The sequence below is a fragment of the Anopheles merus genome, chromosome 2L (assembly GCF_017562075.2).
Source record: "Anopheles merus strain MAF chromosome 2L, AmerM5.1, whole genome shotgun sequence".
Taxonomy (NCBI): Eukaryota; Metazoa; Arthropoda; class Insecta; order Diptera; family Culicidae; genus Anopheles; species Anopheles merus.
Genome location: NC_054083.1, coordinates 6,032,156 through 6,048,018, shown reverse-complemented (window position 1 = coordinate 6,048,018; position 15,863 = coordinate 6,032,156). Strand labels below are relative to the sequence as shown.

At 40.5% G+C, this 15,863-nt stretch overlaps 1 protein-coding gene across 6 annotated transcripts in view; it reads right to left on the bottom strand.

The window, feature by feature from the left end:
* Positions 1–2,227: 2,227 nt before the first annotated feature.
* LOC121591436 (ras-related protein Rap-2a) overlaps positions 2,228–15,863 on the bottom strand; it is a 44,724-nt gene continuing 31,088 nt past the window's right edge. For all 6 annotated transcript variants that reach the window (XM_041911906.1, XM_041911905.1, XM_041911908.1 and 3 more), the window contains 3 exons: positions 7,457–7,594; positions 6,351–6,468; positions 2,228–3,782 (listed from right to left, as the gene is read on the bottom strand). In XM_041911906.1, the coding sequence (XP_041767840.1) occupies positions 3,625–3,782; positions 6,351–6,468; positions 7,457–7,594 (414 nt within the window). In that variant the 3' untranslated portion in view covers positions 2,228–3,624. The remainder of the gene's footprint in view (positions 3,783–6,350; positions 6,469–7,456; positions 7,595–15,863) is intronic.

Genomic DNA, 15,863 nt, shown 5'->3' with positions numbered 1-15,863 from the left:
CACTGTGTTTCAACAGTATCCTCTTATCGAAGTAACAGAGTTATCCGCAAGCACAATCAATCAAAGCAAAGATCAAGCACGATTCAGTGTTTAAAATGCAGGATGTGATACGTACTTACCACCTTTCATAATGTTTACTAACCGGAGCGGTCCAGCCGTTTGGATAATTTTTCGTTCGAATTTCGGGCCAGCAAAAAGTAAGAAAATCGTTGAATGGTACAGCTCACGTACATTTTACTTTATTGTAACTTAGCGCACCATTTTCTATCCGTTCCGCGTTTCTTCAAAATTGGGCTTTCCTCCATCCGTCCCGCAAACCATTTTGCTGCTCCTTTTACTACGGGATACACCTGGTAGTTGTAGGTAATTGTCCTATTGCCATTTACCCTCCTGTAATCCACATATGGTGGTTTCTTTTCTTTTTTCCTTCATTTTATATGTATGCTTGCTACATGGTTTTTGTTTCCTTTTTACATTCCTTCCCCTTTGTATACAAAATTTGATACGATAAAAATAGTCTGTTTCTTATTTATTGATCGATCCTTTCATTACATTCCTAGCTTTCTTTCGTTCGGATTCTTCTCGCGAAGAACTCGCGCTACTATTATATGCCATGAGGTGATCTTCTCCTTCCTAAATTACGCCTAATAATATGTATGCATGTGTTACTATTTATGAATGTTCACCTTGCTTTACCTCTCTCGCTCTCAAATGTTCGCTCTTTCGTGCACCAATCCCCGCCCTGCCAGTGGAACACGCGGGTTCGTTCTTAATGTGTAGATTAATGCTTCATTTGATCTCCAATTGTTTTAATTCTTGCTTTTTGGTGTACATACCTTGGTAAAGAAAACCAGGAGGCGAAACTAAGGAGATGCGCATCGTCCTTCCGGAACGTTCGCGCGCTACACGCACCTCTCATCATGATCATCAACTTCAACATCATGACAATGACCTTCCATCATCTCCACCTGTTTAGGCTGCTTTGATGTTGATTTCTTAAATGTTCGGCACCGGCAATTTGCTAAATGTTCGGCACACCGCCTGCTACAAACACAATTCCATGTTTATCCTTTGGAGTGGTGGGTAGGGTAATTGCTGCAATCAATTTAGGTTTTGCATCGGGTTCACGTCTCCGTAGCTATCACATTGGCAACGTCTAAGTGCCGTTCAATGCGGCTCCACCACTCCATTTCACTAATAGAATGTTGTCGGAGAGGGGATGGATAAGTGTATTACAAATTAGGAGCCGATCATCTGCTAGGAATAAAAAAAGCAATATTGCGTGCTAGTGTATTTGCATACGTCCTACCCCCAACCCCGACGACACCTCCCCCCTGCGTATTTCAGTCGGGACCGGATTTCGAATCAAAGGGTGAATATGCGAAAGAACAACGCAATTAGAAAAGTTAGTGTGTGACAGACAAAGGAGTGACAAAGGAAGGAAGCATCCTGTGTACCAGGCCATCGTGAAATGGCACATATTTTCGTTGCATAAAAAAAACTTCTACAAAGATTACACCTTATTAAGCAGCGACTAAAGCGACAGTGAATGCCTGCACGTGTGACACACACACACACACGCATACATACGCGCACACACAGACACACACACACACATACACACACAGACACACACACTCACACACACACACACACATGCATACACAAACACGCGAAGGAGTAACAGCGTGTTATGGATGTTTCTCTATATCGATCAGCAGCAATAAACGAAAAACAAAAAAAAACAAAGGAAAACAAACAAACATAAACCTCTCCGCCGTTACAAAAGTTCTACCCTCATTATACATACGGTTGATCTTGCGTTTCCCGATGCGATGCCTTTTGCGCGTCATCCCATCCCACACTGGCAGACAACATTGTTACGGATGTATAGTTCCCGTTTTCATGTGCAATCATGCCACATGAGAGATGCATTCTCGCATCCCGAATTATTAAATCTGAGAGATCGATCGTTTGGTTACGGCGCTGCCTTGTTTTGTGTTTAACTATACATCAATTGATTCGCTTCTCCGTTCTCCAAAGCGACTCCGGAACGATGCTTCATGTGCTTCGCGTGCTTCGGTGTGTTGTGTGTTGTGTGAGAGATAGAGAATTGTTATGCTTGTTTGTTTGTTTGTTTGTAGCGTGTTGGTTTCTTTCTAATGAAATGTTAAATTTTCTACCCAGCCTTTTCTGGTGCACTTGCAGTCTCATTCCTGTTTTTTTAGTGTGTGTGTGTGTGTGTGTGTGTGTGTGTGTGTGTGTGTGTGTGTGTGTGTGTGTGTGTTTTTCATAAAATATCATGTAAAAATTTGAGAACCTTCCGTGTGACTTGTGTATATTACATCCGTTGTTTCCTTTACTCTTTTTGCTTTCCCTACAAGAGCGGATTTCCCAGTTTTTTCCCTCCATCTGCTACCACCCGGCGGCGGGGTTGCTACTTTTAAGAACCATGCGAATACACCATGCGAGTACTAAATCCCGTAGGATTGTGTTCGCTCTGAAGCATATATCTAAATGTATACACACTATACCACATTTGCTATCATATTGAGGTGAAAAACTGGAGGTTTCGGTAGGGATTTACAGGTTTGGTTTAGGTTGGTGTGTGTGTGTGTGTGTGTGTGTGTGTGTGTGTGTGTGTGTGTGTGTGTGTGTGTGTGTGTGTGTGTGTGTGTGTGTGTGTGTGTGTGTGTGTGTGTGTGTGTGTGTTTTGTTGTTGTGTCTTTCGCTGCATTGTGTAATTGTTTTGCCGTTTGTTGCTATTTATCGCACACTTTAACATCCCTCATATACACATAGCTGTTGTTGTTAGTTTTACTAATAATTATTATCTGTTACATGTAATATTTTATTTCACTTCTTTAGATTCCCCCCTGTTTATTGTATGCGCGAAATTTGGTTGCTTTCATTCGATTCTGATGCAGACAATTTGATAATTTTCCACACATCCACAAACAAAATTCTCATCCATCCTATTTTCCACCGTTGCCGGGATAAAGTCAAAATGCCCAACAAATACACATACACACACATACGCACGCATACACAAGTGGTTCCTGTTCCTGCCTCAGTCCTATAATAATTACCCTGTGCGCGGTGTAGCAACCATCCTGTCCCATTCCCATCCTCCATAATAATCTATTGTAAATCCCAAAACGGCATTCATTTGGGCGTTGGGTTTGCCGCATTCCAGGAGGAACCTTGTAAAATCTGCTTTTCGTAGGTTAAAAACAAAAGACAGAAATGTATAGCAATAGCTTGAGCCTAGAAGACTCGTTCGATCGATCGCTCTCTAGCATCGAACAGATTCACAGTGAATGTGGAGCTTTCTTCTGGAGATTGAGGAGGATCGTTCGTTCTGTACAGTTGCCACACAGCACCACCACAGGATATCGAGTGGGGGAAACAGCCTAAGATTTTGCACCATCAAGTAGGCTATAATTCTAAGCTTTGTGTGTTTATTGTTTTGCTGCATGTGGCCGGCGCATCGTCTTCTCGTCCGTTTAAGCGCTTCACTCTCCTGTTCGCCGGCGCATGTGGAGTGTGTGTCTTGATGTTTGTTTTTCTTTTATTAATTATTATTATTATTAATTAGGTTAAAAATTAGACTTAATGCCTGTTCTATAATAATGTACAACAACAGTAACTTTTCTTTTGACGCTTTTCGGAGGTCATATTCATCTCTCGGACGACAGTAGCGAAGACTTCGTTCACGTTGATGCGATCTTTCGCGGATGCTTCGATGAACGGACAGTCCCACTGTTCCGCAAGGGCGTTACCTACGGATAAAGCAACATGGAAATATAGTATTAAAAAGTGTAGTTTCAGGCATGTGTAGTGTTACTGATAATTTAAAAATAAAATGTCATGTGAAAATGGAAGATGGTACAAATACAATAACATCCCTTGAAGCATCTCAAAGTGCATTATCCTCGATAGTGTATTATTCGCCGTTGTAGGGATTAGTACTAGGGATTAAATATAAGACAAAACAAATATTAAGGAAAACTAAAACTGAGCGTCCGAAAGAATGAACGGTAGAGAAAGAAATTTATTAAAATGAGATTCGAATATTCCTGCGATATGGAAGTACAAGCTGCGCAATAACGTTCAATTAAAAAAACAAGGGAGCACCCGAAAAGCTGAGAGATGACAGAAGCGAAACCGGAGAGCAGGGCGAAAACATACGGCAACTGAGGAAGCAGAACGACGAAAAACTTCAGTCTTGTGATTGATCTCGAAGAGAGCTGTTGGCTGTGCAAGACGGAAACGTAATAAAGAATCACAAAAATTGAGTGAAAATGAGCGGAATTCACCACAGCCGTATCAAAAGATATGGACTAGTGATATGAAGCGCACCCACGACTCCGATCCGACTCCGACTATTGTATGTTCGATTCCGACTCCGGCAAAATGGAACCACTAGATCCGCCCGGAGTCGGAGTAGTTCGGAGTCGTCCGAAGTCGTCCGGAGTCGTCCGGAGTCAACGACTCCGAACGACTCCGACTCCGGGCGACTCCGGGCGACTCCGGACGACTCCGAACGACTCCGAACGACTCCGAACGACTCCGAACGACTCCGAACGACTCTGGACGACTCCGACTCCGGGCGACTTCGAACGACTCCGGATGACTCCGAACGACTCCGAACGACTCTGGATAACTCCGACTCCGGGCGACTCCGGGCGACTCCGGGCGACTCCGGGCGACTCCGTACGACTCCGGACGATTCCGAACGACTCCGGATATTGCAGCGCGGACCTACCTTCCGGAGTCGATTCCGAATTTATTGGAGTCGGATCGGAGTCGACTCCGGATTTTTGCCAACTTTACCCATGACTAATATGGACAGCAACAAAGCCAAGTAAATACACAAATTATACTTTTGTGGGATGCATGCATTATCTTTGTTCTACTATTGTGGGACGCTTCAAATAATACTGGTTTTGTGTATTTCTGTCACAGTCCTAGGTTTTACGTATCGGGAGCTCAGTTCATATCGGGCTTGAACATATGACGGGCATGATTTTAGGTCGAACGCTTCGACAAGTGCACCATGGGACTAGCCTACTACAGAGCCAGCTCAACACAGAAAGCGAAGATAACCGCAGTGTGTTCTTTATTTCTTCGACCTTGAACTGGACTGGACCTACCGGCCGGTTTGTTTACGCTTAAGACAACACATTCATTTCAATTCATTTATATCGGAAAAATATTGCACCGTCGCGTCTAGCAGGTGTTTGCCGCAAATAACAATGCTCTCCATACACATCTATTCATTTTAGGGGATCCAATCACTATACAGTCGAAAGAAAGCAAGCACCTCAGCCTACTAAGGATAGGTGTGATACATGAAATTATTTATAGCGCAACACGTCATCGAGCTCATCTCGCGCATAGCCATTATAATGGAACACACATAGCATGCACGCATGGCGCTCACCACTTCATTTCCGGATTGCACAGACTACACGCGCTCAATGGTCGGTGGAGAAAAAAGCTTCCCATTCCTAATACCTAGTAGACATGAGAACAGAACGCGAAAAAAGCTGTTTGTTTTTGTTTTCACAAAATATGCCATACTTAGAGATACTAGATGAACAGACCTTTGTGTGGTGCCTTTTATTCACACTCAGCCCATTAGGGCGCCAATAATACCAGTATGTGCCATACACAAGAGCACAAGGCAAGCACGCACAATGGCGGAGGAACTGACTGTTGTGCCAGTAACTGATTTACATTTGATGCCATTTTCTTAAGTGCATGGTACAGATTCACTCAGCGTGGCTAAATTTAGATGTCATTTCATTACTAGTGCAGGCCAAAATGGTAAAACGAAAATACATTTTCCATCGCGAAACACAATAAATACATCACACATTCGACCCGTGCTGGTGCGCGCGCGATGCTTTGGAAAACAAAACGAAAATCCGGCACATTATGTGTTTTGTCGAGGCACTACCATCTCTGTTAGCTTCAATTTTACAAATTTTTGAACACAATATCTAAATGGTCAGACATCAATCGTACAGTAAATAGTAAATAGTAATAAATGTTTGCGTAAAGTTGAAATTGTTTATGGCATACAAGAATGTGAGTACGGGCACGAGCTTTAATCACTACGCCATAACAACAACGTTATGGTAGGTAAGAAACCGGTTGGATTTTAAATTTTGAAGGCAAAGCAGAACACTAATTTGCTTACTCCCACGTACGTAGTCGGTAGATGAACGGCTTTTAAGGCTTCTTTTGATTAGAAACGTGTCTGAAGGCACATGAATGTCCAGTGATGTAAGCTGATGCTAGAATACTAAGTACGGAAACACAACTCCGCCGAAACAACTTACCTTCGGCCGTGGACACTTCTCTTTGGCAATCTAAATCTAGCTTATTGGCGACTAGGAGGATTGGTGCTGGCTGACTACCTTTCACACGACTGATCACATTTCTCATACTCGCAATATCCTGTAACAAAAGAAACAAACAATCCCAAACCATTACATTTAAAATTTGTTAGAATGATTAAGAAGTGCTGTATTTGAAAGTATGCAGGTAAGTTCTGGTAAAGTTGCTAACCATACGAATAAGGCGGATTATCATCATCATCGATCGCTAACATACATATACAGTGATGTGTATTCAAAATCGGACGCTTTTACGAAATTCACATCGAAGTCCAACCGCTCTTGCTACTTTGCGATCCATATATCATTTTCCTAGAATTATGAATCGTCATGAAAACTGTGCAGTGGGCTTCTTATATTACCTTTCTACACGGGAATGTAAAATAAGAATCAAAAATAAACTTTTTATAGGGGAATAACGGGGGGAACATTCTTCATGGTAGAAAGAGCGTCCGAATTGGAAGTGTCCGATTTTGAATACCCACCACTGTATCGGTTGTAACGTCTTTGTATCGAAGTAGTAATACTTTTTAAACCAACTTTTCACCAATCAATAGCCATATCATTATCATGTCTAGATTTAAATAAAAACTGCATTCAAATCTGACCGCAACAACCAGATGCTATCGCCCCCCACAGCCAGTGCATTGCCATTACACACGCCATTAATTATCGCTTTTTTTAACTACGACGACGCTGAGACGGCGGCATGATAAGAGTAGAAGTTACGATGAAGCATGAGCGGATGCAACTCAACAACAACAAAAAAGTAATGTTTTATGCATTGTCTACAAGTATCGCTTCATTTCTAACAAGTGGACGACGAACGATTCCACACGATACAGTACTGCACCAGCATAGATCAAAGTCAGTCGCATGCAAAGATGAACGAGATGAGACATATAGCAAACGCCTTTTCGCTGATTTTCGTTTACGCTTTTGTAGTAATTATTTCATTCTTTGACATTTCTTTAATATAAAATTGTATTACTGAACAGTATTGCACATTGCAGCCTGTTGAATGGTTCATTTTTACAGTTTCTACCTACCTGAAATGTCTGGTGGTTGGTTAGCGAATACATGACGATAAAGCCATGCCCGTTTTTTATATATAAGTCCCGCATCGAAGCGAACTGTTCGGTTCCCGCTGTGTCCAAAATTTCCAACACACAAGGAGAGTTGTCCACCTGTGAATTAAAAATAAAATACAATTAATACAAACATGGCTTCTTTTCAACGTTTCGTGTACTATTTGTGACAGTAAATTAAAGTGAATGGTTCTATGGTATCTTCTGTGTCTGTTGAAATTAATAGTTACTTCTTAGTCATAATGTCTGTCCTGTGCACTGTATTGCTTGAGGATTCCATAAACAGTACATACCGGAGGGCAAGTATTGAAGTTTCCGTCATTAAATATAAACGACCATGTAAACGACTATGTAATGTAAATTTACTCTAATGTTTGACGTAGAAAAAAACTACAAAGAGTATTCCACAGAAGAACAACATGACCCTAGAAAGCTGACAACAACACACACAATCGTGTTACAGTGTCCAAATTTTAGGTAAGAATATTAGTACCTTTTTATAGAAGTTTTAATCATCAAGTTATGAGATATTTTGTAAAAACATGTCCTAACTTAGCTGACCAAAGACCCATTTGGTCGTCCTAAACACAAACACATGTGAGCGTTGACGACAGAACGTCTCGGAGTTATTATATACACCCGTAATTACCGTTACAGTTTACTAATACCGGTCTAGAATTGATTCCGAACCTATGTCGATCTTGGAACCTTTACAGAACCCATACCGGCCCTGAAACTGATTCCAAACCCGAACCCGTCTCAAAACTTATCCCGATCCCATATCGGTACTGGGATTGATCATGAACCCATAACGACCATGCAACGATCATGGCTGGAACTGATACTGAACGCCAAGCTCGACTGGACTAGTTCGGACTCGCCTGGAAGATATTTATCCGGAGTCGGATTCAGTTTTTCAGAGCAGATCCACGACTCTCTACCTGTGTTTGTCTTATTAAAGGAATAGATAACGAACCTGTCCCGGTTGTAGGAAACGATTCAGTACCCAGTAACTGATCCCTCTACCATACTGGTCAAAGAACCATTCCGTACATCAATTTTATGAAAACACGAATGCGCGTTTTCTCTTAATATAATTTGTACATCAAGGTTCTCAAAACAGCATACTTTTGCTTTAGCAGAAACCTTCGCTTTAGGGAATGATTTTTGCCTTAAGATTTAATTTTTTATTATTATTTTATTGCTTAATTGTACATGGACTATATCGTTTTGCACTCCAGATTGTACTTTGGAATTTAATATAACACAACATCTTGTTCCAAAACGTGAGCAATAATGCCGATTAACATTCATTTGAATTTTATCGTTATCACGAGCTTAATTGGCTCTTAAAGTGGTACTATAAATATTGCGGGCATGATTAACGTAGTTACTTATTTCGCAGGTGTCTGCAGCACCGTTCATTCGTACATTATGAACGAGTTGGTGGCAATAATGTGTATGCTTTCGTGCAGTTCTGTCGTCGGTGAGTAGAAGTAGTTTGCGATTCATTTGTCACATTTCACCGTCGCCAAATACCATGTTCTGTTGACTTTATACCATTCAAGGTTTCCAAATCATCCACCCGATGGCCAACAAGCGATCAAATCAGCTGGAACCACCTGTATCGATTTTAAATGAGACAACTCAACGGATCGTGGGAGGACACGAGATTGACATTGGTGCTGCCCCGTTCCAGTCATCGGTTCAGTCGCACGGTGTGCATATGTGCGGTGGCTCCATCATCCATCAGCAATGGGTTTTAACTGCAGGACACTGTGCAAGTTCATCGAAAGAGCCCAACAGTTTGAGTGTAAGAGTCGCTAGCATTCACCACAACTATGGAGGCCAGATTGTCAACGTTGAAGAATCTATCAGACATCCTCTCTACGATGAGCAGCTCATAATCGATTATGATGTTTCGCTTTTAAGGCTGGAACAGTGTTTGACATTTTCACCCAACGTACAAGCCATCCAACTTCCCATTCAGGACGAGTTTTCCAGGATGGAACTGTGTGTGTGGTCAGTGGATGGGGTGCTACACAAAACCCGGTCGAATCAAGTGACCGGCTCAGAGCGACGGATGTACCGCTGGTTAACCATGCGGTTTGCCAGACGGCTTACATCTCGGCCGCAGCCACTATGACCGACCGAATGATCTGCGCTGGCTATTTCAGTGGGGGACGGGACGCTTGTCAAGGTGATTCCGGAGGCCCTCTCTATTACGAAAACACATTGATTGGCGTTGTCTCGTGGCGAACAGGCGGCTGTGCGGAGGTCAACTTTCCAGGCGTGTACAGTAGGGTAGCTTTGGTACGTGCATGGATCTATGAAGTAAGCGATGTGTAGTTTTCTAGCGTGTGCACTTGTTCCCTAACCCGTTCCCTGTGGTCAGAGATTGTTGGATTTGTATATTGTTTAAGCAATTCAATTTTCATTACAGTTTCAACATGTTTTTTATGTCGTTGTTGTTCTGCTTTCTTTATGCTTATTTTGTTGCGTCTTTGCACACTTATGCAAACCTTTTTTCCACACTGTGGCCCATGCGTACCCATTTGCTACTGCTGGTGCTAGGCTCTCCGATATGTCTACGATGCGTGTATATGGCGTTTTTGGATTCAACCCACACAACAGACTGATTTTCAGCGCTCAGATGAAGTCACCACTTCATCATTCGGCCAAGGAAGATGCTTCAAACTTGCCTATTTTGAATACATTTCGATTGCATGTGGGTGCATCGCCATTAATCGTCACTTTACCGTCACGAAATTGTTTTGTTTTCGGAAACAACAGTGATATTTTTGGGTGAAGGTTATCTTCTCAAGGTCACTAGAAACCGTCGGTAAATAAAAACGCTCGTACAACACACACTTTGACCAATATAAATAATAAATACTACCATTCTGCAACAACCGAACACCACATGTGATAGAAAAAGCGTTATTTATCATCTTCTTGTGTCTGTTACACTTTCCACAACGAACTTACCACAACTAACTACATAATTTGATAATTTAGACTAATATTGTTATTTCATATTTCACCTCAAATATCCCAAGATAAACATCCTATACAAAAATGCATTCTCTATACAACATTGCTTTGCCGGCCATTTACAAGCCAGCTCAACATTGGAAGTAAGCATCATATCGTACTCGTAGCAAAATGCATTTCAACTATAAAAAAATGGAAATACGAATGTAATGATGTAACGTTAATTACGTTTTCACAATTGATAAGTGAAGCGATTTGTACGATAATACGATTTGTGGCCCTGCACACGTGTAGAGTAGCTTCGCTAGAATTGTTCTTATACATACCATGATCAAAAAGAGATACTCACACACCAAGCCTCTACCCTTTTTACAGACGGTACAATATTAACATTTTCCGTCAGTTTCCTAAGCGGAAGTGACATACCGTCATTGAAAGAGACATAAGATCGTGTGTAAAATATTGAATGCGCTCACATTATCGCTTCTACACAGCCAGCCACTGGCTGTGCTCGGCGGCGGTGGTATTAGTTTGTCTTTTTTTCGCTCTTGTTTTTTTCATTTTTTTCTCTCTCCCTTTCATTCTTTCTTTCTAGTTTTTTTTACTGTTTGCTCGCTTTGCTTCTCTCTGGACACTATTTATTAATGGACAAAAGGAAAGGAAACATCTTCTGGTTGCTTATTCCGTTTTATTGACATTTATGTATTCTGACCGCTTGACTAGTCACCCGTCCGGCATTTTCAATCGTATGTTGCTGCTCTGTGACAACTCAACGTGTTGTTTGTTAGCGGACCATTTATATTGCAATCGTCCTATGCATTATTGGTATATTGGGATGTAACATTTTCGCACTACGATTTATTTGCATGTTAGTAGTGATGCGGTCTAGTATGCGGGGTTGTGTCCCGTAGTACAGTCGTCAACACGTATGACTCAATAACATTCCTGTACTAGGTTCAAACATAAAATGGACCCGCCGTCCCCCCGTAGAAAAGGACTGACTATCGCCAGGCTGCGTATGGTATTGAATAAAGCCTCGAAAGCCTATGTAGATAGGCCAGCATGTGTCCACGCGTAGGACGATTACGGCAAATAGAAAAAGAAGAAAAAGTATTGATACGTTCAAAAAATAGATCCTTATGCAACTTTTGATTCGAAGTTTAAATGCCAATTTGTTTCTTCAGCTCTAAAATTGAACTCATATTGTACATAAATCTATCATCCACCAGCATGCTACTGCCCCCGTGAAGTTTAACCGTTGTGCTTCGCCTGGTATGGCGCGATGGCAATTGGCAATGGTTTCTAAACGCCAGTCACTTTCACATCACTATCGATGCGTGTCCAGCAAAACAATGCCCTTGAAAACAGCCTAACTATATCACCCACACACCCACTTATTGAATCACGAGCAGTGTGATTTTACAACAATTGATCAAAGTTTGGTAACATCTTATAAAAAAAAACGATTACTGTTACTCTTTATTGGTATGAAATGCTGTATCGTAAATATATTAAATATATTCCCAAGAGTTTTTCCACTACATCGGATTTGAAGCGTCTAAACGTGTTGTAAGCTGTTTGTTTGTGGTTCGCGTAGTATGTTCTACACATTAGCATTGAGTAAAAATCTACACCATAGTCTGCGTCATACAAACGAAGGTCAACAACTCGGCCAGTGACGACAAGTGACAAACATCGACTGCCTGTTGCTTTGCTGCGGCTTGTGTGTAGTATGTGCTACTTTTCGCGGACTTAGCTTGCAATTGGGTGGAAACGAACTTGATCTCGCTCTCTCTCACATCTCACAATAGAATTGTGTTGTGCGCATATATGTAACTGACTGTTAACGAATTTAGCCATTCAAAACAATCACCATTTCCTTTCGGTGTTCAATCGTTCGATAAGACCATTTGGCCGGAAATAATAATTAACCGAATGTCCTTACAAGCCTTCTGTCCCAATTCATGTCTTTAGTCATGTATCCACTTCAGCTACAGCTAGAACGAAAAATTGGACAGCTAAACGACTTGCTATGTTGCTCTGTGTAAAATCATTGTTTGCTCTACAACATAAAGGATTTGGTACAAAACAGATCGAGAATCGAGAAATATGTTTGACGTATGTTCATATCTCATTATCATATTATTAGTATATAATTATTCTTGGATTTAATTAGACTTCGGATACGTTAAATCAATGAAATCGAACTGAAATTTTTTATTAGCAGTGATTAACCGCTGCTACAATTTAAGCCAGAAAGTAGAATTTTAAGCAGAAAAATACACGTTCACTAGGGGGCGGATTCGAACAAATCACGGTCATAGGTTATTTTTGGTATCTTTACTTATAAAACATGATTTTAAGTGTTGTAAATTTAGATGGCGCCACTGTACATAGGTTTTACAGGCGATTTCACATGTTAGAATATTATGGAACACAATATAGAGACCTTCGGCCCAATAGCTGATGCTGATCAAGGAAATCATTGCATCATGTTGATATTTACACTCTAGAAAAAATCTTTATATTGGTGGCAAAGTATTTTGAACAAGTGAAAACCCTGTATCCCTTTTCTGTACATTGCTCTACAACATAACACAAACACATATTGCAAACGGTGAATACAAATAATAGTAAAATAATAAAATAAACGTTTCAAATATCCAAAACAAAATTTAAATCACTAATAATGCAAGTAGTTAAAAAAATAGGCACCATCTATTTTCCTTGTGCTCTGAGCACCACCTTACCTTAAACAATTCGTCATTTAAAAAGGAAAATAAAATAATGATTTAGGCAGCAACTTTATCTCGATCAAGATTTTTGAATAAAACAAAATATATAAATAAAATCAATATTGTCAATTAATTGATCTAAATTTAACACAACGTTTTCAATCCCGCTTTGCGCCGCTTCGAAGGCGGTCAGTTCATTTTAGACTGGAAATAGACGAACCGAGATCGTCGTGGTACCGCGAAAATCGCGTATGACTTGAGCTGTCAATTCTGTTATAAAATGTGACAGATAGGCGAGATAATCGCGGTTCGTGTACGGAAGCATCCGAGGTCTGGTGACGATTGAATGTGCCAAGAAGCAATATTGTTTCAATCAATTCAATCAATTTGCGAATCAAATTATTACATAATTCATACAAAATAAAATACAAAATTCGTTTCTCGACACGAGTTTTCACACAAATTTTCCACCAGAAAAAGTAAAAATAATCTGTTCGCGCTACCGCGAAAATCTCAGCAATACCGAAGTTGGGTATATATGCGAAACAGCAGGCGCGATTGGAGGCGCGGAAGATTTGACAGCTCAACTGTTCTACAACTCTTATAAACAAGGCGCGAATTTCGCGGTACCGCGACGATCTCGGTTCGTCTATTTCCAGCCTTATGTATCTTTGTCAACAACGCTTGAACCTTCCGTGGATACAAACAATGTGTTATGGTTTCTGGATATGTTGTTACAAAATTGAACATCAATGAAGACAGTGTTTATCCATTCTAGACCAAATTATGTATGTCTCAGCAAATATATTCCATCATACATGAGCTAATCTGATGGAGCTTGCGACGAATCGGCGATTGTTTGCCGTTTGGTTTTGTATAGTGTTGACATGATTTTAGCCGCCAACCGTCGAACTTTTTTTTTTTTAAACACTCAGCTTGAATTCTTCTAACTTGAAGAAAATACATTTTAAACCAGCAGCAATGTTATGCTACTGATTCCCTCAGGTGCAATTTAACACAGTCAAAACATTAATGTCCAGGGCCGGTCGTGGTGGTACAATCGTCAACTCGTACGACTTGGCAACATGCCCCCCTTCATAGGTTCAAACCCCGAATGGGACAGTGCCTAAAAAGTAGGACTTTGACTATCTTGCTTACCGTGATTTTACCTCAATTTTACATTAAATCGACATACCTTTTCTTTTTATACAATTTTTGCCCATAGCACTATCGTACGAAGCAAACATTAGTATAATAGCCTATTTAAAAAAAAAAAATAAAGAGCCTATTTTTAAACTATAATTAAAAATACTCATAAAATCAACCAAACATAAAATGTCCTTAAATAAAATGTTCTAGTAATCGATTCGTTTGCCATCAGTTTGTCTACTCGATTATTATAAATAAAGTGGAATCAACATCTTACATACTATTTTTGAATTATTGTTAGTACCATCATTTTTACGAAAAAGCAAAGCGTTCACCATTATTCGTGAGAAAGAGAACGATTCAAAAAAGGGAAATTATAAAACGTCCTGTTATGGATCCACCAAGTACGGTGAGATTTACGCAAACAAGGGCCTGCAAACGACCATGGCATGACAGCATCGTTTGAACCAAACACTCGCAAATTGCCTCCGGGAGTGTTGAGGAGTTGCGACAGCACCTTCTCTAAACTCAACATCGCATTGAACTTCGTTGTTGTGTGGCGTGGCATTAACCGCAGTGCTGGAGGCAAAACTACTAATTTCGAACACCTTAAGCCAAACCGCTTTTCGTTCAACACATTAGAGTACATCAAGGGCAGCAGACGGATATACGGACAGAAAAAAAAGAAGCATCGGTCACCGGAAATGGGGATCTTTCCCATCGTGTCTTTACCATCTTGTACGTTGTTTTATTGTGCCGCTTGCAACACTATACATGCAATGCAAACTCAACCAAACCATGCATTCATGCAGTTTCAATCGTATTATATGTTGTGGTTTTATTCGTAACACTGATAAAGTATTATATATGTTTTAAATTTAAAATAAAATAAAAGTACATGACATCTAAAACCAAGACATGGTGTGGAGGTCAAAACTATATCAACAAAGTTTTCAATGTAACGTAAATTAAATTTTATCAACAAATGCTACAGTTCTAACCAGCACAACAACAACCATAACATCATCCTCCACCATGCCACTGTTTTAACATTCCGCAATGTCGCAAGAAAGTGAAATGGAAGATAGTTTATGGGATGCAAGAATTTCTCAATGATACCGCAAAGTGCAGCTTCCATTGCCATATAAGATGGATCATCGCTTCGCAGTTAAAAGACACCTGGTACACGTCGTTACCGTCGTTACTTACCAGTTTGGTATGGAATGTAACTAATACAAAAATAGAGTGCCAACCGACGGCGGTGGCACCTTCTAGATCGGCTCCAGTTAGTACTAGACACTTACTAGTTTTGCTTATATGGCTAAATGGGCAATTCACTGATATCGATCCATTAGGATGTAATTGAAAAAGGGCTTTCGTAGGAGCATCGGTTTGAAGAATGGTTAGAACATACAGGGTTTTCCATTCCAATTAACAACTGTCCACAGTCAACTAGCAATCCTCGATTTGAAAAACACGATTGTCTACCA